Source organism: Haematobia irritans, chromosome 5, assembly GCF_050003625.1.
Source record: "Haematobia irritans isolate KBUSLIRL chromosome 5, ASM5000362v1, whole genome shotgun sequence".
Classification (NCBI taxonomy): Eukaryota; Metazoa; Arthropoda; class Insecta; order Diptera; family Muscidae; genus Haematobia; species Haematobia irritans.
The window spans coordinates 98237153-98263389 of record NC_134401.1 but is presented as its reverse complement, the minus strand read 5'-3'; the positions used below and the strand labels follow the sequence as shown (position 1 = coordinate 98263389).

Below are 26237 nucleotides of genomic sequence, written 5' to 3'. Positions count from 1 at the left end.
TAGAAGATTACATTTCGCCAACTTTGAGTAAGATCGGTTGATAAATAAGGGTTTTATGACCTAATTTGACAAAATCGGGCGATACATATATATGGGACCTATATCTAAATCTGAACCGATTTCGATGAAATTTTCAGACTTAAAGGGTGATACAGAAGATTATTTGACGACGATCGGTTAGTAAAAAAAGTGCAACGTGACCCCATTTGTCGAAATCGGGCAATACATATATATGGGAGCTATATCTAAATTTGATCCGATTTCTTCCAAATTCAATAACGTTCGTCCTTGTGCCCAAAAAAACTCCCTGTACCAAATTTCATCAAAATCGGTTAATAATTGCGACCGAAATCCTGTGAACAACAAATACATGGACAGACGGACGGATGGACGGACGGACGCCAAGCGCTAGATCGACTCAGGAGGTGATTCTGAGTCGATCGGTATATATTTTATGGGGTCTAAAATCAATATTTCTTGTAGGCACATTTTTTGACAGATCAAACTTATTATACCCTAACCACTATGTGGTTTAGGGTATAATGACTTTAAAACAATGTGTTGAAATATTTTATTAATTTTGAAGATTTTTTCAGAAATATTAAATCCAATTTGACTTCATTAAAACGAAATTTGCATTCATGTTAGGATACACATTTTTATGTCGAATCACTTAGCTATAAGGACAAACAGACTTCATTGAAAAGTTTAGAGACTTTTAGACAAGGAAAAACTTTTTTTCAGAGAAATACGTCTTCTATTCTAAGCAAAATTCGTATTCGTATTTTAAGCATGTGAAATATTTGACCTCCCGACAATATTCTTTGCGGTGCACCATCTACTATTTAATATGTGATAGAAACCAAATTTATGAAAATGGACCAAAATGGACCAAATTCTGTTTGGTCTGACCATCGGACTAAATTTAAAAATTAGAAATCTTTTGGACCAATTTTGGTCCGATCGGACCAAAACGGCAACGCTGATTGGAATTGAAAGTCTATACACAGAGTATAAGTAACTACTCTCCGAAAGTTTTTTTTTGTTTTGCAACAGACGTAGAGAAGAGGTTTTGTTATATTTGTAATGTGTGTGTGTATGTTTATGTTTGCAACAACCTCCATCGACATCAGTCCGTGGTATACCTACGAATATTCTTACTCAGATCTAGTGTTACCTAATTTCGCTTTTTTCCCCTTTATTGTATAATAAATGTATATGCGCATATTTTTCAACCAAAATTGAAACTAGCCATAATTTTAATTAAATTTTCGAGAACTAATATCAGAAATAAGAGAATGCTAGGATATAGTACAATAGTAAAGCAAATGTGAATGAAAAAAAGCATGCCCGGTTCCAACGATTTTGTCTTTACTTTAACAGTTTGGGTATTAATTCCGAGCCAAAGAAGCGGAGAATACAAGTAAGGATACTTTAAAGACGTAATTCTCTTTTAAATTTGGGGGTTCTAGGAAGCAAATGTTAATTTTTATTTTTTTTAGATTTTTTTCGTCAGTTGTTATCAAAATCCTTTAAAAACGAGTTAACGAGTTATTTTTTTCCATATTAAGACTCGACTTCCAGTAGAAATTATGCTATGTTTCAAGTAAAAAGCGTCTTTAAAATAAATTGTTGAAAAACATGTCTTATTTTTTAACGATTTTTTCTTTGTAGGCAAGATGCAAAAAGGAAACAAATTTAAAGACAATTTTATTAATTTTAAAGAATTTTTCTTAATTATTAAAGTCATGTTGACCTTACCTCAAAAATTGTATCTTTCATGTTATGATACACATTTTTAAGTAAAATCACTTAATTATAAGGACATTACAACTTCATTCAAAAGTTTATTGCCTTTTGGACAAGAAAAAAAACTTTATTTTAGAGAAATGCGTCTTCCATGTTAAGCAAAATTTGCATTCTTATTCTAAGGACATGGAATCTTTGACTTCACGACAATATTTTTTTCAGTGTAGAAAACTAAAAAATTAAATATAAATAAGATCGTTTAATTGCATTTATTTGACGTTCATTACAAACATCTTTGTAGTAATACGGGATGAAATTGATCGAAAGTACTGTTGTTACTTTTACAACACATACTAGATATATATTTTGACATTTGCCGTTTTTGAAAACAATTACTAAAAAACACGTTGTGTTTTCCCCAATGTACGTACGTACAAAAATACATATCGTACATTTTAAACGTTTACTCACACTACGCTAAGTACTAACTAAATTTGAAATTACCTACACAGTGTAATTTCAAAGTTACACATTTCATTTAAGTAATATTTTATTCGGAGCGGAGCGGTTTTTCATTTGGAAACCGCTCCGCTCCCGCTCCGCTCCGGATTTTAGAAATGCCGCTCCCGCTCCGCTCCCGCTCCGGCAAAAAAAGGGCTTGCTCCGCTCCGCTCCGCTCTGGATCCCTGTCTCCAACACAAAAAAACAACACGTACACTGATGTGGCAACCACTGGCCGGTGAATAAAATCCATCGGGTCAATCCGGTGCAAAGAACCCGCCGCCGTGGGATTTACCAGAGTTAGTGAGGTTTAGTGCAAATCTTTGGCGCATTTTACTACCCTTCTATATCTATATGAGAGAACTTTCTTATGTAATAAAAAAAAACACAACAATTACGAAAATGGAATTTTTTAGCAATTAAAAATACGAATGAAAACCTTTATAACTTTTGAACTAATTGTTATATCGTTAGGATTTTTACTGAGTTGTTTTAAGAAATGTTACTAATTACCAAAAGCCCCAAAAATAATTGACATTTTAATTGACATAGGTGATCAATATTACCATTTCCGTGATTGATGCAATTTCAATTAAAAATTACTTGCATCAGTTAATTTCCTAATTACAAAAAACACACATTTTTTTCTATGAATACTTTGTCAATTGAACTAAAGTAATACATTAGAGACATTACTATGAATACTTACCACTGTCATTTGAGTTATTAGCATCATTGGGCTCCAATATGGTAGCCTGCGAATCCATAAAATCTTGAAGAGGATCACCCAGAGATTGAGTGATTTCCGCGTCTTTGGTCAGCAAATCAATTTGTTGTTCTCCAAAAGTTGTGGTCTCTGAAGATGATGTATTTTCAATTTCTATTATGTCCATCGGTTGCACTGCATTACATTGATCCTCGAAATTTGTGACGTCCATATTTAGGGCTGTTGGAACTTGGGCAATCACATTCAAAGAAACGTTTTTTCCAGAAAATGAAGATGTAGTTGCATTATTATTTAGTATTGGTAGATCCTTTGTTGGTAATATTTGAGATGCTCCCTTCGTCTTTAGTAGAGGTTCTTCAGTGGCGGGTGCAATATTAGTATGGACAATTGTAAAATAGTTATCCTGGTTTAATACGAACGCTGATGGAGTTGCTTGTTTTAATGGAGATGGGATTTCCTTGTTGTTATTTCGCTGGTCTGTCTTGGTCTCAGAAAATATTGCACTCGATTTCCTTGCGGTTTCTGGAGGTATAGATAAAATTCGTTTTAAGTGATTTCTGTGGTAAAATTGTCAGTATTGCTGACTTCACATCACTTGTCTAAGCAAAGCTATACTTACGAATGCTGCATGATTTGATGGGTGACTTTCTTTTCTTAGGCTCAGAACTTATTGAGTGTTGTTGTTGTTGTTGTCTTGTCGTTTCCTGCAATTGATCACGAGGATTTTCCGTAACTCGTGTAAATTTCGTACTAAACCATTCACTTGTATTATTATTGTTTTCTAAAATGAAAAAATCCATTTTTGTATATTACCAAACATTCTACACTCTCCTAATAACTTACCTAGCAGTGGTACTATTTCAATATGATTTTCATTTAGTTTAGGAACTCTTTCTAACCATTTGTCCTGCATCCAACATTGGTTGTAATAATCATTACATGCTTTTTGAAATAATATTTCATTGTCGTTGGCTAATTTCTGATAGTTTTCCTTCCAATAATTATCTATAACAATTTGACCAATATCTGTGTAGAGTCTCAAGTCAGACCAATGGAAAAATCTTGGTGATATATGCTGAAAGAAACTTTGTCTTGTATTTTCGGTGAAACCTAGTCCTGTTTGTTTCATTAAATTACAAATATCTTGAACTTTTATGAAAATATTTCTTGGCCAAATTTTTGGGGATTTTATAACGTAGTTATAAATATGCTTTAAATCTGTGGCATCATCATAGATTTCCGAGCCGTTATAGACGTGGGTTATTTCCTTGAATGAGGCCAAATCCAAGTTGAGAATGGCTTGGGTAATTTTCTGTTTAATGCCAAATGATGTTCGCAGCATATATGGCATGGAAAAGTTCTGTATTATAATTGAAGAAAAATAAAAATTAAAAAAATGTGAATGAGTATGGTGAATAATTTTAGTTGAGATTAAGTCTTGTTTTATTTGTGAAAAACAACTCTGTTAGTACTACAAACTAAATCGCCCAAACTAGGTTCGAAATGATTATCGAGAGGTGGTTTGTGCGTTTCAGAAGTGGCGATTTTGATGTGCAAGACATAGAACGTCCAACACAGCCGAAGAAGTTTGAAGATGCCAAATTGGAGGCGTGTCAATTACATCATGACATTTCCTATCGATTGAAGCTATTGTGAATGATCCAAAGCGAGGAAACTGGGTAGCGAGGTTGTCACTCGAGCCAAAAATAATCTACCAAAATTTGTAAAAAATTGAAAATGTTGTCCAAATTTAATTTCGATAGAAAATTTTCCAAAATTTTATTTCTATAAAAAATTTTGTTCAAATTTTATTTCTGAAATTTTGTCAAAATTTTCTATAGAAAATTTCGTCAAAATTTTATTTCTATAGAAAAATTTTTTCAAATTTTATTTCTATAGTAAATTTTTGCAAAATTTTTTCTATAGAAAAATTTGTTCAAATTTTATTTCTATTGTAAATTTTTGCAAAATTTTTTCTATAGAAAAATTTGTTCATATTTTATTTCTATAGAAAATTTTGACAAAATTTCATTTCTACAGAAAATGTTGACAAACTTTTATTTCTATAGAAAATTTCGACAAAATTTAATTCTATAGAAAATCTTGACAAAATTTTATTTGTATAGAAAATTTTGTCCAAATTTTATTTCTATAAAAAATTTTGACAAAATTTTATTTCTTTAGAAAAATTTGTCCAAATTTTATTTCTATAGCAAATTTTTGCAAATTTTATTTCTATACAAAATTTTGTTCATATTTTATTTCTATAGAAATTTTTGCAAATTTTATTTCTATAGCAAATTTTTTTCAAAATGTTATTTCTATAGCAAATTTTTTCAAAAATTTATTTCTATAGAAAATTTTGACAAAATTTAATTCTATAGAAAATTTTGACAAAATTTTATTTCTATAAAAAATTTTGTTCATATTTTATTTCTATAGAAAATTTTGTCCAAATTTTATTTCTATAGAAAAGTTTGTTCATATTTTATTTTCATAGTAAATTTTCCCCAAATTTTAGTTTATAGTAAATTTTTGTAAACTTTCATTTCTACAGAAAATTTTGACAAAATTTTATTTCTATAGAAAATTTTGACAAAATTTTATTTCTATAGCAAATTTTTGCAAAATTTTACTTATATAAAAAATTTTGTTCATATTTTATTTCTATAAAACATTTTGTTCATATTTTATTTCTATAGAAAATTTTGACAAAATTTTATTTCTATAGAAAATTTTGACAAAATTTTATTTCTATTGAAAATTTTGACAAAATTTTATTTCTATAGAAAATTTTGACAAAATTTTATTTCTATTGAAAATTTTGACAAAATTTTATTTCTATAGAAATTTTTTATTTTTTATTTAAAAATTTGTTCAAATTTTATTTCTATAGTAAATTTTTACAAATTTTTTCTATAGAAAAATTTGTTCATATTTTATTTCTATAGAAAATTTTGACAAAATATCATTTCTACAGAAAATTTTAACAAAATTTTATTTCTATAGAAAATTTTGACAAAATTTTATTTCAATAGAAAATTTTTGACAACATTTTATTTCAATAGAAAATTTTTGACAAAATTTTGTTTCTATAGAAAATTTTGACAAAATTTTATTTCCATAGAAAATGTTGACAAAATTTTATTTCTATAGAAAATTTTGACAAAATTTTATTTCTATAGCAAATTTTTGCAAATTTTATTTCTATACAAAATTTTGTTCATATTTTATTTCTATAGAAATTTTTGCAAATTTTATTTCTATAGCAAATTTTTTTCAAAATTTTATTTCTATAGCAAATTTTTTCAAAATTTTATTTCTATAGAAAATTTTGCCAAAATTTAATTCTATAGAAAATTTTGACAAAATTTTATTTCTATAAAAAATTTTGTTCATATTTTATTTCTATAGAAAATTTTGTCCAAATTTTATTTCTATAGAAAAGTTTGTTCATATTTTATTTTCATAGTAAATTTTCCCCAAATTTTAGTTTATAGTAAATTTTTGTAAACTTTCATTTCTACAGAAAATTTTGACAAAATTTTATTTCTATAGAAAATTTTGACAAAATTTTATTTCTATAGCAAATTTTTGCAAAATTTTACTTATATAAAAAATTTTGTTCATATTTTATTTCTATAAAACATTTTGTTCATATTTTATTTCTATAGAAAATTTTGACAAAATTTTATTTCTATAGAAAATTTTGACAAAATTTTATTTCTATTGAAAATTTTGACAAAATTTTATTTCTATAGAAATTTTTTATTTTTTATTTAAAAATTTGTTCAAATTTTATTTCTATAGTAAATTTTTACAAATTTTTTCTATAGAAAAATTTGTTCATATTTTATTTCTATAGAAAATTTTGACAAAATATCATTTCTACAGAAAATTTTAACAAAATTTTATTTCTATAGAAAATTTTGACAAAATTTTATTTCAATAGAAAATTTTTGACAACATTTTATTTCAATAGAAAATTTTTGACAAAATTTTGTTTCTATAGAAAATTTTGACAAAATTTTATTTCCATAGAAAATGTTGACAAAATTTTATTTCTATAGAAAATTTTGACAAAATTTTATTTCTATAAAAAATTTTGACGAAATTTTATTTCTATAGAAAAATTTGTCCATAGTAAATTTTGACAAAATTGTATTTCTATATAAAATTTTGACAAAATTTTATTTCAATAGAAAATTTTGACAAAATTGTATTTCTATAGAAAATTTTGACAAAATTGTATTTCAATAGAAAATTTTTAACAAAATTTTATTTCTATAGAAAATTTTGACAAAATTTTATTTCAATAGAAAATTTTGACTAAAGTTTATTTCTATAGAAATTTTTTATTTAAAAATTTGTTCAAATTTTATTTCTATAGTAAATTTTTACAATTTTTTTCTATAGAAAAATTTGTTCATATTTTATTTCTATAGAAAATTTTGACAAAATATCATTTCTACAGAAAATTTTAACAAAATTTTATTTCTATAGAAAATTTTGGCAAAATTTTATTTCAATAGAAAATTTTTGACAACATTTTATTTCAATAGAAAATTTTTGACAAAATTTTGTTTCTATAGAAAATTTTGACAAAATTTTATTTCCATAGAAAATGTTGACAAAATTTTATTTCTATAGAAAATTTTGACAAAATTTTATTTCTATAGCAAATTTTTGCAAATTTTATTTCTATACAAAATTTTGTTCATATTTTATTTCTATAGAAATTTTTGCAAATTTTATTTCTATAGCAAATTTTTTTCAAAATTTTATTTCTATAGCAAATTTTTTCAAAATTTTATTTCTATAGAAAATTTTGCCAAAATTTAATTCTATAGAAAATTTTGACAAAATTTTATTTCTATAAAAAATTTTGTTCATATTTTATTTCTATAGAAAATTTTGTCCAAATTTTATTTCTATAGAAAAGTTTGTTCATATTTTATTTTCATAGTAAATTTTCCCCAAATTTTAGTTTATAGTAAATTTTTGTAAACTTTCATTTCTACAGAAAATTTTGACAAAATTTTATTTCTATAGAAAATTTTGACAAAATTTTATTTCTATAGCAAATTTTTGCAAAATTTTACTTATATAAAAAATTTTGTTCATATTTTATTTCTATAAAACATTTTGTTCATATTTTATTTCTATAGAAAATTTTGACAAAATTTTATTTCTATAGAAAATTTTGACAAAATTTTATTTCTATTGAAAATTTTGACAAAATTTTATTTCTATAGAAAATTTTGACAAAATTTTATTTCTATTGAAAATTTTGACAAAATTTTATTTCTATAGAAATTTTTTATTTTTTATTTAAAAATTTGTTCAAATTTTATTTCTATAGTAAATTTTTACAAATTTTTTCTATAGAAAAATTTGTTCATATTTTATTTCTATAGAAAATTTTGACAAAATATCATTTCTACAGAAAATTTTAACAAAATTTTATTTCTATAGAAAATTTTTACAAAATTTTATTTCAATAGAAAATTTTTGACAACATTTTATTTCAATAGAAAATTTTTGACAAAATTTTGTTTCTATAGAAAATTTTGACAAAATTTTATTTCCATAGAAAATGTTGACAAAATTTTATTTCTATAGAAAATTTTGACAAAATTTTATTTCTATAAAAAATTTTGACGAAATTTTATTTCTATAGAAAAATTTGTCCATAGTAAATTTTGACAAAATTGTATTTCTATATAAAATTTTGACAAAATTTTATCTCAATAGAAAATTTTGACAAAATTGTATTTCTATAGAAAATTTTGACAAAATTGTATTTCAATAGAAAATTTTTAACAAAATTTTATTTCTATAGAAAATTTTGACAAAATTTTATTTCAATAGAAAATTTTGACTAAAGTTTATTTCTATAGAAAATTTTGACAAAATTTTATTTCTATAAAAAATTTTGACAAAATTTTATTTTTATAGAAAATGTTGACAAAATTGTATATCTATAGAAGGCTAATTTTATTTCCGTAGAAGGTTTGCATAGTACCTCTTAGATTTTTTTTTGCAAAATCTACCAAAACATCAAGAATTCTACCAATCTAGCAAACAGTCAAAAGTCTCTCATTAATGGTAGAATTCTACCAACTGGGACAAACGTGGTACCGTGTCGAACACGAGAGAATGGCTCGTTGCACTTGCGAACAGCTGCTCCAAAGGCAACAAAGGAAAGTTTTTTCTGCATCGCATCGTTAATGTTGATGAAAAGTGCAAGACAATCACAATCGAAGAAATCATACGGATACCACGACCATATCTTAAAGTCGTCGATAATACCAAATTTTCATGAAAAAGGAAGACTATAAGCTGCAGCAACCTAATGAAACGACGAAAGACGCTTTGTATCGAACTCAGTTGTTGGGTCCGAGCCGACAATTAAGTGATACACGGTCACAATATTTGGAAAGTCACGACAATGCTCGGCCCATAAAAATTTATTTGGAAACACTGAAATGGCAACTCCAACCCACCCGGCGTATAACCCTGATATTGCTCCAAGCAAGCATATTCAGCTCATATTGAATATAAATATAACATCATCGTAGGATTATTTTCTAAAAACCTTATCCAACTATTTCAAAAATGGTCCTGCAAAAACGTTTGACACTCATTTTGGTCAAATATTTGCCTAATGTGACCATACCTTTAGAATTTCACCTTAACCCTCTAATGCCCAATCCCGCCTTTAGGCGGGCTTCATTTAATAATGAAGCTTTTAGTAAAACACTCCTTAAGACAACAAAAATGGATCAAATAAAAAGAAAACTTAGTTGAAACTGTTCAAGAGGCTTTGCAGCATATACTGAATTTTACCGTATAATTTTTTCTTGTTTCGTTTTCTTGCTTTTGTGTCGTTAACAGAGAATGAAGCCGCCGAGTCGCGCCGCCGATTTCAGTCGCCGCCGACCATTTTTTGACAGTCTCGACTCAAATTTAGCCGCCAATTAATCAAAAATGTCGATTTAAATCAGAAAAATTTATATATAATTGTCGTATTTTTTCCAAAATTTTGAACACAACCAATCATATTTAAGCTGCTATAATAATTTAGCAAAAATTTAGCTCTGAAAATTTGAACGAAAAGTAAATTTGTTTGTTAGATAGGTTGTACAACTAATCTCATTACCATTCGATTAACTTCAAATTTATTTTATAATGGATAATTGTCCGCCGCCGAGTGAACAAATTTATATCGGCTCAGCCGTCAAGTCACCGCCGCCGGAGGCAAACATTTAGTGTCCGCCGCCGCCGGCAAAAATGGGTCGGCTTCATTCTCTGGTCGTTAACATTGAAAATTTAATCAGCTGGCAAAAAAATTGGGGCATTAGAGGGTTAATAAAGAATTTACTTTATATGGTCGGAAATTGACATTTCAATGTGTTAAGAAATGATCTCATATGATGGTGGGTATAAAAAGGGCAAAGCGTTCTTAAGACCAATAAAAAATATTTGAAAATGCATGATACTCGCTAGAGATAGAATAATGGGGAAACTGAAACCATTGTATAATTCTAATCGATCAGTTTATATAGCTTGAAATCCGGACTACACAAAGAATAACGAAAAGAAGGCACACATGAAGATCGACTGTATTGAAGCCGGAGCAAATTCAATAAAAACTTAAGGATAATCACTCTAAAGCTTTATGCAAGCAACTACAACAACAATTACAATAGTAAATAACTGGAGACTTTTGGAGTATAGCTTTACTTAGGTGAGTGATCATTTGAATATGTCGACTTGTAAAGTAAACGAATTGACTAATTGCATATAGCTTATATATAAAAACAAACAAAAAATAGGAAACTTACTTTTGGAAAATGTTGAAAGATAATGGCTTTTGTTTGCTCCAAACGTTGAGCTTTTTCTTTCGATTCTTTTGCTTGTTTTTCATCCAATTTCCCTTGAGTTTGTAGCGCTGATAACCGTCTAGTACGGGGTCTTCGATTGTCTTCCTCTCTTGAAGGCTTTCCACCACATGCAATATTCGGATTATTTACAACTTCTTGGGCATGGACAATCGATAAACTTCTGGTGCGTCGACGTTCTGGAGTACTCTTTGAGTTTTGATGTTTTTGTACATCATCCAAGTTAGATTTTTCAGATTTTTTATTTTGAGCAATTGAAGCAGGTTTTTGTTGAGTATCCAAGTTTCTTTGTTCCAATGATTCTTGTACTACTTTGTCAGATGGTTGTTTTTCATTTAGCTTTTGAATATTTGCCTCTGTAATTTCATTTTCGGCATTTTGAGTTTGTGGTATTTCTTGGACGGGGCCAGACGATAAGTTTGTACTTTTTTGGTTGTCCACCTGCTTGTTTATAGATGTAGAAGATGCAATGGAATTTTCAGTTTCCGATTTTTTGTCAATTGCCTTGGAATCAAGTTTTCGCTGAGATTGCTGTACATCTTTAGATATGTTTCCTTGAGTTTGTAGTACAGGAAGTGTTGATTTTTGTATATTTTGATTGTCTTCTAAAACAATAATCTTTTCACCTTTCGGAATATTTTGTTCTCGTGGTATTTTTGGCGATTGGCCGGTAGATAAGGTTCTGGTGCGGCGACGTTCTGGACTCTTTATGTTTCTATTCTGTTCATCATTCAGAATAGTATTGCCATGTTCAAACATTTTCTTTGAAGCTTTTGTATCCAACACACATGATAATTGTACAATTCCTACTGATTGACCCTCCTGAGCTTGTGCTAGTCTATTTTGAGGATTTGAAATACCTTCCACAACATTGTGCTTTTCACCATTTTGGGGATATTGCCGTATTGGTATTTGCTTTGTCTCGCTACTCAACAAACTTTGACTTTGGACTTCCCCTACTGTAGAAGTGGCATTTGCCTTTTCGTTTTGTTGTTCGTTCGCTTTAGCTTTGGGGCTTCTCTGGACAATTTTTTTATTTTCTAAATTTGAGTCCATTCCTCTTGGATTATTTTTTGACACTTCATCTCTCATGGGATTATCGCGGATATTTGGTAGTTGGCTATCATCTGACAAAAAATGCAAAAGAAGAATATGAGGGGTTGTCTTTTATATTTCGGTATCAAAGAACAAAAATTTATTCTTTTCGATGATTAAATTTTCATTTTCATTTTAATGTTAAAAAAAAAAACAATTTCCATTAAGATCTAAACACTTTTGCATGCGTTTGAACCAATTGCCACTATGATTGAGGTCTCCCCAAAACATGCATTCTGAACGCACACAGAAAAACGGACAGCAAAATATGTCCAATTAAAAAATTTAATTGAAACTGAAAACTTTTTCAATTAAAAAATTAATTGAAACAATTAACCTTTTAATCATACTCGGAAGACTAAATCAGTTAAAAAATGGTTGAATTATTTTTAATTTTTCATTAAAAAAAAATAATTGCTACAATAAATTTTTTAATCAAAATAAAGACAATTAAGAAACTGATTGAAAATAGCAACGTCTTCAATTAAAAATTAATTAATACAATGATTGTTTTAATCAATCTAAGTTAGTTAAGAAAATTAGTGCAAATTTTCGCGGTTTTTATTAAACAAATAATTGTTCCAATTACAATTTAATTAAAAAGTGTATTCGATGTCGAATACACTATTTATTTAATAATTATTTAACTGATTTAATTAAAAATTTAAATGGAAATCGGATTAAGGTTTAACCAAAAAAATAAATGAATCAATTAAAAAACTGATTGAGTTTTTCCATCGACATCAATTGAATTTTTGATTCAATTAATTAAAAAATTAATTGATGTTTGCAATCAAACAAACAACAAAACTTTTAATTGAAACAATTAAGAGATTAATTGAAATTCTCAAATCAAATCAAATTTTCCATCAAATATTTTGTATGCCCAATTAAAACTGTGACTGATACTATCATTTTTGTAATGGAAGACATTTCAATTAAAAAATTTCCTGGTTTCTTGGGAGGCACCTATTGTACGATTACGACATGTCCAGTTTTTTTTCGAAAAACATGCTATCATTTGCTTGGAAGTGTTTCGTGCACATAAAAAAAAAATATCACTAAAATCACGACTGTAGCAAAAATTTGAAAAAACAACAAATTTTGACTTTTGTCCTAAATTCGATGTTTTTAAATAATAGATTATTTTTATTATAAATACAATCCCTACTTTATTACAAAATTACCTCTTTCAATTGGCTGTGTATTATCCGAAGCGGGAGGGGGGTGATAAATTTTCAACATTTTCTCACGTATAGAGTTTGGACACTGTTTTATCCTCAGCGAATATTTATGACGAAATTTGGCACTTGTAAAATATTTCCTATAGTACATAGACAAAAGTCCATTATATAGTTCATGATCTTGTTCAAGAAAATTTTTCAGATCTTCATTTTTTCCACAAAAATCAGACAAAAGCTTTTTCAATGGTTCATTGTAAAATGATAATTTTTTAAACAGAGTCAAAGATACAGGTAATGAAACTTTATCGCTTTCACATATTTTTTCGTCGATTTTCTTCAATAAGACCTCTTTAAATTGCATATACAATCTGAAAGGGTTAAAACTTTGTTAGTAAAAATGATCATTTTAAATGTTTTTTTTTTTTTTGTTTTTATTGAACTTACGATTTATTTTTATAAATATTATCTAAAATACTTTCAAAGCTTTCAATTTGATTGGAGGATATTTCTGAATTGCCAGTGTGGACACCAAGTTCCATTGATCTATAAAAAATAGAGACATGTTAGAGCTTACAAAAAAAATAGTTTCTGGTTACGATTTAATTTAAGAAAGGCTAAATAAAGCTACAAAGGCTTTGTATGTTTGTTCTATTTCAAGCCTTCTAGTAACCTTAAATGTCCTAAATGCGACTAGCAAACATTTTGTGCTGTTATGTCTTTAAGAAATACAGGACAAATTCTTAACACAGAAAAAAATATATCACCAAAATATTTCCAATTAAAAATTTGGTTGAAGATAAAACGATTTTCAATTAAAAAATAAATTTATACAATTAACTTTTTGCTCAAACTAGAACCATGAAGTCAATTATGTCTCTAATTGGATATTTTCACATTTTTAATTAAAAAATTAATTGAGCTTTGCAATCAACATCAATTAAATTTTTAATTGAATCAATTAAAAAATTTGCTAAGGAAATCAATTAATTTTTTTAATAACGTATATTTTTGATTTCGTGATTGAATCAGAATTTTATTTCTGTGATTGATTTTATTGTATTGTTATGAGAGGTGTGCACGTGAGACGAAATTGTCCTGGCTCACAACAATTTTCGTAATTTCGTAAAATTTTCTATAGAAATTAAATTTTGAAAAAAATTTCTATAGAAATAAAATTTTGACAAAATTTTCTATAGAAACAAAATTTTGACACAATTTTCCATAGACATAAAATTTCGACAGAAATTTTCTATAGCAATACAATTTTGACAAAATTTTCTATAGAAATAAAATTTTGACAAAATTTTCTATAGAAATAAAATTTTGATAAAATTTTCTATAGAAATAAAATTTTGACAAGATTTTCTATAAAAATAAAATTTTGACAAAATTTTCTATTTTTTGACAAAATTTTCTATAGAAATAAAATTTTGACAAAATTTTCTATAGAAATAAAATTTTGACAAAATTTTCTATAGAAATAAAATTTTGACAAAATTTTCTATAGAAATAAAATGTTGACAAAATTAAATAAAGCTACAAAGGCTTTGTATGTTTGTTCTATTTCATGCCTTCTAGTAACCTTAAATGTCCTAAATGCGACTAGCAAACATTTTGTGCTGTTATGTCTTTAAGAAATATAGGACAAATTCTTAACACAGAAAAAAATATATCACCAAAATATTTCCAATTAAAAATTTGGTTGAAGATAAAACGATTTTCAATTAAAAAATAAATTTATACAATTAACTTTTTGCTCAAACTAGAACCATGAAGTCAATTATGTCTCTAATTGGATATTTTCACATTTTTAATTAAAAAATTAATTGAGTTTTGCAATCAACATCAATTAAATTTTTAATTGAATCAAAAAAATTTGCTAAGGAAATCAATTAATTTTTTTAATAAAGTATATTTTTGATTTCGTGATTGAATCAGAATTTTTTTCTGTGATTGATTTTATTGTATTGTTATGAGAGGTGTGCACGTGAGACGAAATTGTCCTGGCTTACAACAATTTTCGTAATTTCGTAAAATTTTCTATAGAAATTAAATTTTGAAAAAAAATTTCTATAGAAATAAAATTTTTACAAAATTTTCTATAGAAACAAAATTTTGACACAATTTTCTATAGACATAAAATTTCGACAGAAATTTTCTATAGAAATACAATTTTGACAAAATTTTCTATAGAAATAAAATTTTGACAACATTTTCTATAGAAATAAAATTTTGATAAAATTTTCTATAGAAATAAAATTTTGACAAAATTTTCTATAGAAATAAAATTTTGACAAAATTTTCTATAGAAATAAAATGTTGACGACATTTTCTATAGAAATAAAATGTTGACGAAATTTTCTTAGAAATAAAATTTTGACAAAATTTTCTATAGAAATAAAATTTTGACAAAATTTTCTAAGAAATAAAATTTTGACAAAATTTTCTATAGAATAAAATTTTGACAAAATTTTCTATAGAAATAAAATCTTGACAAAATTTTCTATAGAAATAAAATGTTGAAAAAATTTTCTATAAAAATAAAATTTTGACAAAATTTTCTATCGAAATAAAATTTTGACAAAAATTTCTATAGAAATAAAATTTTGACAAAATTTTCTATAGATATAAAATTTTGATAAAATTTTCTATAGAAATAAAATTTTGACAAAATTTTCTATAGAAATAAAATTTTGACAACATTTTCTATAGAAATAAAATTTTGACAAAATTTTCTATTGAAATAAAATTTCGACAAAATTTTCTATAGAAATAAAATTTTGACAACATTTTCTATAGAAATAAAATTTTGACAACATTTTCTATAGAAATAAAATTTTGATAAAATTTTCTATAGAAATAAAATTTTGACAAAATTTTCTATAGAAATAAAATTTTGACAACATTTTCTATAGAAATAAAATTTTGACAAAATTTTCTATAGAAATAAAATTTTGACAAAATTTTCTATCGAAATAAAATTTTGACAAAAATTTCTATAGAAATAAAATTTTGACAAAATTTTCTATAGATATAAAATTTTGATAAAATTTTCTATAGAAATAAAATTTTGACAAAATTTTCTATAGAAATAAAATTTTGACAACATTTTCTATAGAAATAAAATTTTGATAAAATTTTCTATAGAAATAAAATTTTGACAAAATTTTCTATAGAAATAAAATTTTGACAACATTTTCTATAGAAATAAAATTTTGATAAAATTTTCTATAGAAATAAAATATTGACAAAATTTTCTATAGAAATAAAATGTTGACAAAATTTTCTATAGAAATAAAATTTTGACAAAATTTTCTATCGAAATAAAATTTTGACAAAATTTTCTATTGAAATAAAATTTCGACAAAATTTTCTATAGAAATAAAATTTTGACAAAATTTTCTATAGAAACAAAATTTTGACACAATTTTCTATAGGCATAAAATTTCGACAGAAATTTTCTATAGAAATACAATTTTGACAAAATTTTCTATAGAAATAAAATTTTGACAAAATTTTCTATAGAAATAAAATTTTGACAAAATTTTCTATAGAAATAAAATGTTGACGAAATTTTCCATAGAAATAAAATTTTGACAAAATTTTCTATATAAAATTTTCTAATATAAAATTGTGACAAGACTTTCTATAGAAATAAAATTTTGACAAAATTTTCTATAGAAATAAAATTTTGACAAAATTTTCTATAGAAATAAAATTTCGACAAAATTTTCTATAGAAATAAAATTTTGACAAAATTTTCTATAGAAATAAAATTTTGACAAAATTTTCTATAGAAATAAAATTTTGACAAAATTTTCTATAGAAATAAAATTTTGACAAAATTTTCTATAGAAATAAAATTTTGACAAAATTTTCTATAGAAATAAAATTTTGACAAAATTTTCTATAGACATAAAATTTTGACAAAATTTTCTATAGAAATAAACTTTTGACAAAAATTTCTAAAGAAATAAAATTTTCTATGGAAATAAAGTTTTGACAACATTTTCTATAGAAATAAAATTTTGACAAAAATTTCTAAAGAAATAAAATTTTCTATGGAAATAAAGTTTTGACAACATTTTCTATAGAAATAAAATTTGACATAATTTTCTATAGAAATAAAATTTTGACAAAAATTTCTAAAGAAATAAAATTTTCTATGGAAATAAAATTTTGACAAAAAAAAAAAACATTTTGACAAAATTTTCTATAGAAATAAAATTTTGACAAGTGAATGGGTTCTGACAGTTGTTTATTGCCAAAAAATAATGAATATTTTTATGCAATAATTAAATTAGTAACACTTTATGTGTTCAACCTTTCACATTTTTTTTAATAAAAATTAAATATTAAAAAATATCACAAAAATAACCTCACCTTTTTGGAGAAATTATGGTATCCCTTTTCGGAGTTTCTTTCTTTTCTTGCAGAGCAGGAGTGATTTGATTAATTTCAATTACAGCAGGCATATCACTCTCTATCACCATGTTTTCATTCTGTGGGTCCTTATTAATATTTTCACTTTGAGTGGAAATCGTATGAGGTATCTCATTTTCGGTAATCTCATCGCAACGTTGAAGTTGCTGTGAAAACTGATTATGGGAAGTGACTGAACTCGCATCAGGTTTCGATTTTTTCGCTTTTGTGTGAAAAACTTCCAAGTCCTCTGTCTCCATAGCTTCATCGCGTTGAAGATCCTGAGCCGAGGGAATCGTTACGAGTTTTTCTCCTGAATTTTCCTTTGCAGCAATATCATCATTTAATTGATCACATATGTTATCATTTAGCCTATTTCCTTCTTTTTGCATATTCTGAACGTTATCACTATTGTCTGGTGCTATAGCTCTTGTGATCGGCTTTGTATTGGCCATCTTTACCCAACATTCTGTACAAAAATCTTTATATTGACAAATTTTTTGGCATAGAGAATATTCAACTGACAAAGGTGGATTAAATTGAAGCAATGTAGCATCATCATTAAGGAAGCGTTTATATATATTGAAAACACAATCATCATATTCATCATTATTGGCTTTGCCCAAAATCGTTGTAACATTTGATTCCTTTATGAACTCTTCTAATGTTAAATTACATGACCTGCATGTATTTTTGATTGTTAGGCTGTAAATAAAAAAAATCATACAGTTAGAAGACAAAGAATTAGAATATAAAAAAATATTGTAAAAACTAAAAAGAAAAAAATCTATAGAAAATTTTATTTCTATAGAACATTTTGTTAAAATTATTTTTCTATAAAAAATTTTGTCAAAACTTTATTTCTATAGAAAATTTTGTCAAAATTTTATTTCTATAGAAAATTTTGTCAAAATTTTATTTCTATAAAAAATTTTATCAAATTTTTTTTCTATAGAAAGTTTTGTCAAAATTTTATTTCTATAGAAAATTTTGTCATAATTTTATTTCTATAGAAAATTTTGTCAAAATTTTATTTCTATAGAAAATTTTGTCATAATTTTATTTCTATAGAAAATTTTGTCAAAATTTTATTTCTATAGAAAATGTTGTAAAAATTTCATGTCTATAGAAAATTTTGTCAAAATTTTATTTCTATAGAAAATTTTTTCAAAATTTTATTTCTTTAGAAAATTTTGTCAAAATTTTATTTCTATAGAAAATATTGTCAAAATTTTATTTCTATAGAAAATTATATTTCTATAGAAAATTTTGTCAAAATTTTATTTCATTTGTTTTGTTTTGTTATTGTTGGTTTTGTTCTTTAAGCATAAGCCGGCTATCAATGTAAAACCTTTTTTCGGAGGGTTCAAGTGTGGTTTTTGTTGGGTTTAATAAACTGCCTGAATTTATTCTGATAATTGGTTGATAGTTTTGCTGCAAGTAGAGGATGCTGATGAGGAATGTGGTAATTCCGAAACGTGCGTCCATCCAACCATCTTGCAGTCTATAGGGCTTTGCCCAAATAAATTTGACAAACATTCTTTTCCTCTGTTGGTTAAGCTACTCTTGTAGTTTAGTCAATGTATGGTTTTAAGCTGAAATAAAAAACAACAACAATGCTTAAAGAACAAAACCAACAATAACAAAACAAAACAAATGGAAAAGAAGAGGAGGCACGCTCAAAATAAACCCAGCCATGTGAATTCAAATCGATGATTTGACAGTGGCATAGGAAAAGAGATATGTTTGTTTCGAATTTATTTCGGCATAAGCCGGCTATCAATGTAAAACCTTTTTTCGGAGGGTTCAAGTGTGGTTTTTGTTGGGTTTAATAAACTGCCTGAATTTATTCTGATAATTGGTTGATAGTTTTGCTGCAAGTAGAGGATGCTGATGAGGAATGTGGTAATTCCGAAACGTGCGTCCATCCAACCATCTTGCAGTCTATAGGGCTTTGCCCAAATAAATTTGACAAACATTCTTTTCCTCTGTTGGTTAAGCTACTCTTGTAGTTTAGTCAATGTATGGTTTTAAGCTGAAATAAAAAACAAAATTTTATTTCTTTAGAAAATTTTGTCAAAATTTTATTTCTATAGAAAATTTTGTCAAAATTTTATTTCTATAGAAAATTTTGTAAAAAATTTGTCAAAATTTTATTTCTATAGAAAATTTTGTAAAAAATTTGTCAAAATTTTATTTCTATAGAAAATTTTGTCAAAATTGTTTTTCTATAGAAAATTTTGTCAAATTTGTTTCATAGAAAATTTTGTCAAAATTTTATTTCTATAGAAAATTTTGTCAAAGTTTTATTTCTATAGAAAATTGTTCCAATAATTTTATTTCTATAGAAAATCTTGTCAAAATTTTAGTTCTATAGAAAATTTGCCAAAATTTTATTTCTTTGGAAAATTTTGTCAAAATTGTATTTCTTTAGAAAATTTTGTCAAAATTTTATTTCTATAGAAAATTTTGCCAAAATTTTATTTCTATAGAAAATTTTGTCAAAATTTTACATCTATAGAAAATTTTGTCAAAATTTTATTTCTATAGAAAATTTTGTCAAAATTTTATTTCTATAGAAAATTTTGTCAAAATTTTATTTCTATAGAAATTTGATCAGAATTTTATTTCTATATAAAATTTTGTCAAAATTTTATTTCTATAGAAATTTTATCAGAATTTTATTTCTCTATAAAATTTGTGGAGCACCTCTTAATTGAGGATTATTTTGAAAAATCTACTAAAACATAGAATTTTTCCAATCTACCAAACAGAAAAACTCCGATTTTGGTAGATTTCGACCAACTGAGGCAACCGTAATTCTAACACGATCGGTATACTAAAAAATAGTGAAATTATTTTTATTATACCTTTTTCTATCAAACTAAACATTTATTCAAAAATAGCTAAAGCCAATTAGTAGGGTTTGAAGATGGCCAAACTTCGACTTTTAGTTTTGCCCCACTATTGTCTTTCCTAGACAGTTCGTAGATGGGAAAGTAATAAAATACTCACCTTTTATTTAGCATTTGAGGAGACTTAACAGGAACAGATGACGGCAATAATATATTTTCTAAAATTTGAACTTTCACTGTCGTTTTTTCTTTGAGATTGGATTCAGGATGGTGGACTATCGATGGCGTACAATCTTCAGTAGAAGACCCTAAACGTTGTTGGTTATTTTCTGAAAACAATAAAAAAATTATTAGAAAACAAGAAACATGAATTAAACAATTATTGCTTGCACAATTAAATCGGGAAAGTTGGAACTTCAACCAGATCTTGAGTTATTAAAATCAATTTTGTTTATTTATTTTTATATTATTGTATTAAGAAATAATTAAGACTACTTGCGGTGTTTTTGATGCAAATTGGATGACATCGCACCACATTTAGATATAGATATAAAAAATATTCCTAAGATTTCATTTTCTAAGCTTCCTGGTGGCTAAATATTCAACCGAGACACTTGAAATTAGTCATTTCATGCCAACATTGGTCCCTTTCCAGCAAGCAAAATTGGTCTATATAGACCCATACATAGATATAGTCATACTTAGATATATAAAGCGAGCCCCAGATTTGACTTTTTGAGTCCGCACGCCCCTCAATTTTCTTCCGATCCGGTTGAGTTTCTATATGCTCTATGAATACCGGTTTTATTTCGGGATTAGAGAATAAAAACAAATATGAATCATTGAAAGTCGCTTTATTGTTTTCAAAATATTCCCCATTAAACTCTATACAATTTGCATGCGTTTAAGCCAATTGTCCAATTGTCACGCTTATTCACGTGTCGAAAAACGTACGGGAATGAGAGCTCGCATTTTTGTCAAAATTTTCTATAGAAATAAAATTTTGACAAAAACTTTTCTATAGAAATAAAATTTTGACAAAAACTTTTCTATAGAAATAAAATTTTGACAAAAACTTTTCTATAGAAATAATATTTTGACAAAATTTTCTATAGAAATAAAATTTTGACAAAAAATTTTCTATAGAAATAAAATTTTGACAAAATTTTCTATAGAAATAAAATTTTGACAAAGTTTTCTATAGAAATAAAAATTTGACAAAATTTTCTATAGAAATAAAATTTTGACAAAAAATTTTCTATAGAAATAAAATTTTGACAAAATTTTCTATAGAAATAAAATTTTGACAAAAAATTTTCTATAGAAATAAAATTTTGACAAAATTTTCTATAGAAATAAAATTTTGACAAAATTTTCTATAGAAATAAAAATTTGACAAAATTTTCTATAGAAATAAAATTTTGACAAAAAATTTTCTATAGAAATAAAATTTTGACAAAATTTTCTATAGAAATAAAATTTTGGCAAAATTTTCTATTGAACTAAAATTTTGACAAAATTTTCTATAGAAATAACATTTTGACAAAATTTTCTATAGAAATAAAATTTTGACAAAATTTTCTATAGAAATAACATTTTGACAAAATTTTCTATAGAAATAAAATTTTCTATAGAAATAAAATTTTGACAAAATTTTCTATAGAAATAACATTTTGACAAAATTTTCTATAGAAATAACATTTTGACAAAATTTTCTATAGAAATAAAATTTTGACAAAATTTTCTATAGAAATAAAATTTTGACAAAATTTTCTATAGAAATAAAATTTTGACAAAATTTTCTATAGAAATAAAATTTCGACAAAATTTTCTATAGAAATAAAATTTTGACAAAATTTTCTATAGAAATAAAATTTTGACAAAATTTTCTATAGAAATAAAATTTTGACAAAATTTTCTATAGAAATAAAATTTTGACAAAATTTTCTATAGAAATAAAATTTTTTTCTAAATCAAAAGATATCGGTTGACGAGTTATTGGCAATTCAAAACTTTCCGTTTTGCGAATTCGTAAACCAGAACAAAGGGGGTTAATTTCAGTAATAACCTACCTTTAGAAGGATTTATCCTTGCGGAAATAGGTTTTAACAAACTTCTGTTGGCTGATAGGCTTGGTTTATCATCCCCAGGTACATACTTAAATGGGACATTATTATTAGTGGACACTTCTTTACTATGTTCATCAACATCTGGGGACACAATACTTGCCTTGGTTGCCTTGCAAGCATTTTGTTTGATATCTAAAAATATTCAAATCGACATTATGTAATGTTTAGTATTACAGAAATAAAAAACACGAACCTTTAGGAAAAGCTTCTTGATCTGATGTGGGTTCAGGAAAATTCTTACATTTATTTTCCTGTTGTAAATGATTATCTGTTGGTAAATTTGTGTTATTGGTTTGCTCTATGTTGTTGTTATTGTGTTGAGATATTTGTTTATTTTTCTCTGCGGGTTGCCCATCCTTTTTTGTCGTTGTTGATTTTCCAGATGTGGGTTCCCATTTTGGTATTTCTAAAATTCTTTCCTTGATATATTTCGGACATGTTGGCAAAATTTTAAGTTCACTTAAGGGATACGATTTGCGATGGCATGGCATTAGATAATAAAATATATAGAATCTTTTGAGATAGTTAGATGAATTTTTATTTGGATCTCCATATAGTTTTTTACACAGCTTTTTGACCAATTCATCGATGTTGGTGTACTCTCTGAATTGCATCTGCGTTACTGGACAAATGTGGGCATTGTCGTAGATGTGTTGGAAACGTATGGATTCTTTTTTAACTTTTTGTACTGTTTCGGAATTCTCTGGAAATTGTACAAATTATTGGAAGAAATTAGGAAAAGTAAATTCTATGGAATTTCAATATCTAGAAATACGTGTATCAGGTTTCATTAGAATTTTGATTTCAATAGAAGAATGTTTAGGGAGATCAATTCAGAATTCCAAACGTAATGGTATTTAGAGCAAATGAATAAGACTGGGAATTTATCATCGATGAAAGCTTAGAAAAGGAAGATCGGCCCTTCCGATTACCTCAAAGTGTAAACTATGCAGCACTGCTCAGACAACATCATGCAGGCATTTGAAAACATACAGACCTATCGGAAAGCTGCACTTAGAACTGCGAAAGGGTGCTTCCAAAATACTCCCTTGGATCATCTTTTGATGTAGCCCAGATCCGTCCCATACGTAGACATCATACCGTTCTAATGCTCCATGTGATATTTTATACATTTGTTTCGACACTTCCCTAATCTGATTCAGTCTGAATTACAATTACCTTGTATTTGTTGTCCCGCAGAATCTCTACCCTCTATACTAGGTACAACATCCGTATTGGCGGTATTGGAAATACATTTCTCTTGGACATTGTCATCACTCGCTATTGAAAGAAATAGAATCACTTACAGAATAACAAACCAAAATTTGTGACCTTACTTTTCCGTCTTTTTGGCGGCATTGGAATTTGTTGATGTTGCCCCTCGTTTCTATTTTGTGCAGTTCTTTTAATTTTTCTTGTCGTTGATGGCGATGTCATTATGTGCAACTTAATTCTTTATAGGCATATGGATTTTCACAAAATTCATCAAACAAAAATAACAAAAACTATTCTATTCAATGCAATATATTAATCAAAATATTTTGCTCAATTTTGTTTACGAGATTTATCGATTACCGTTTGTTAGTGTTCGTTTTTTATATGACATACCTAAATACTATCGTATGAAAAATCGCAATCAAATAAAGCGCAAAGCGGGTAAACACAACCATATAGATAGGCGGCAGGCGAACTTGTTATTTCTGATGGGAAGTTCAGCCATTTTTCATCTCGAAAAAACAAAGTACCACAAGTGGAAAAAATTTCGCTAGTTTTTCGCATTTTTTGGTTTTGTATGGAGTTTCAACGCGAAAACCGAACAGAGTACCGGCCTTAAGAAAAAATACTACCATCATGTCGCCAAATGACAATAGGGCTGTTTTCTTTTAAAGGCCGGTACTCTGTTCGGTTTTCGCGTTGAAACTCCATACAAAACCAAAAAATGCGAAAAATTTGCGAAATTTTTTCCATTTGTGATACTTTGTTTTTTCGTGTTGAAAAACTGACGTTTATAGCACGGCGCCATTTGCAATGTGAATTAAGAAATAATTTATTTATTAAAAACTATTTGTGCGGGTTTATAAATCAAACACGGACCATATTTTTGTTCCGAAACTATACAAAGGATGAAAGGAATAGCAGATCAATTGCCCAAGGAAAAATAAAATGTTATTTTGTAAAAACAAGCAACAACCACCAACTTAATTCAATATCGCTCCCTGTACAATAGCGCTCCAAGCCACCTAAAAAAACGCCGCTTTCTATGTGCGAAATAATGGTTTCCATAAACATTTTTCGCAAGAATGAACATAGTACCGGCCTTAACACTGGATGCAGCATTTGTATGGGCTATCCAGAACATCGTTGCACTGGTGTTCTATCCAGAACATCTCATCAGTGCAAGTCGAGTCGGTGTTACCAGATTACATTTTGATAAAGTGACGCTTTTAGATTCACAATAGCAGTTTATTGTGACTATTTTATCGAATATCATGAAATTCAAAGTAATACAGTGTCATGAATAATCGCAGCAGTACATATTTATAACTATTTGAGCATTTCATACATTAAAAATTTAAGATTTCATTTGTTTTCTGTGATTGTTTTTAAACAGCTGATGACAGTGTTGCATATTTTTTGGAGATATCCTGGATAAACGAGTACTCTGTTTTCTTTTAGTCCGTGACTGCTTAGGGTATCAAGTGCAAAAAGAAAACAGCCCTAATATATTTTAACTCATTGGCTGTTGCAAAACTTGCAAACTTGTCCCCGGCAGGAACCAAACGCTGGGTCCACAATTTTCACAGGACGGCACCAGTTGTACGTTTAAATAAGTCATGGAATGTCAAGATTTTTTGGGGTGAAGACGGGAGTTTCTAGGTAGAGGAGGCACTTTTCAACCTCTACATTTTCTCTATTCCTACCCTTCTGAAGGCGTTGAGGGTGTATCATATGCAAACGATTGTACAATCATGACATGCGGGCCCCTCAGCAACCCATTTCATTACATGGGCAGCAGAAGAAGGGAGGCAGTTGAATGTTAGAATCGAATGCGAAACGAAAATACTACTCAAATATTCTTAGGGTCATAGTCAATAGGTCTATGACCCTAGCAAAAACTTGCAATTTCTCTATCTCAGAACTGTCAAATTTAGTCTCTCTCCGGCTCTCTTTTGCTGGCGTTTTGGTGTAAACGAACGACTTCCAGTAAAAATTTGTAATAATTATCAAAAATTATCGGGTTCTCGAACGGAGCTTATATCTGTTTTAAGTGGGCTACAGTAATTTGTGATAAGCTGTGCAGTAGAAATAAGCTTTTCAGTCGCTTGCCGGCAGCGCATGGGGTGTGTGCAAAAAAACTTTACTGACTTCATATGAGCACGGCTGCCACCCTTGGTAGAATTCTACTAGAAATGGTACATTTTTTGCCCCGACCCAAAATCCCGGGATTTTTGGGACAGGATAATTCGCGAATTTTTATTCGAAATCCCAGGATTTTTCGAGATCCCGGAAAAATAATTTAAAATTTGTGGCTTTTTCGGGTTGCTTATTTATAAATTGGAGACTTCATTGAGTGCAATTAAGTTAATACACATTCATGGTACATCTTGAGTAAAAGTTCATTATACATCAGGTATACTATAAGGGGCCTGTTCGAAACCGAAACTTTTTAC

At 27.0% G+C, this 26237-nt stretch overlaps 1 protein-coding gene across 5 annotated transcripts in view; it reads right to left on the bottom strand.

The window, feature by feature from the left end:
- The window catches only part of tea (telomere ends associated), a 48635-nt gene extending 24508 nt beyond the window's left edge, over positions 1-24127 (bottom strand). For 2 of the 5 annotated variants that reach the window (XR_012723698.1, XM_075313356.1), the window contains exons 1-12: positions 23904-24126; positions 23746-23847; positions 22760-23269; positions 22510-22698; positions 20598-20766; positions 17544-18287; positions 13605-13703; positions 13164-13528; positions 10825-12008; positions 3821-4337; positions 3597-3758; positions 2960-3499 (exon numbers count right to left, since the gene is read on the bottom strand). Coding sequence is in view for 4 of the 5 variants with exons in the window: in XM_075313356.1 (XP_075169471.1) it covers positions 2960-3499; positions 3597-3758; positions 3821-4337; positions 10825-12008; positions 13164-13528; positions 13605-13703; positions 17544-18287; positions 20598-20766; positions 22510-22698; positions 22760-23269; positions 23746-23847; positions 23904-24003 (4681 nt within the window). In the remaining variant the exon portion in view is untranslated. Of the gene's footprint in view, positions 1-2959; positions 3500-3596; positions 3759-3820; positions 4338-10824; positions 12009-13163; positions 13529-13604; positions 13704-17543; positions 18288-20597; positions 20767-22509; positions 22699-22759; positions 23270-23745; positions 23848-23903 lie in introns of all 5 variants that reach the window. The other 3 variants (XM_075313357.1, XM_075313354.1, XM_075313355.1) reach the window with 2 other exon arrangements.
- Between the last annotated feature and the right edge of the window lie 2110 nt (positions 24128-26237).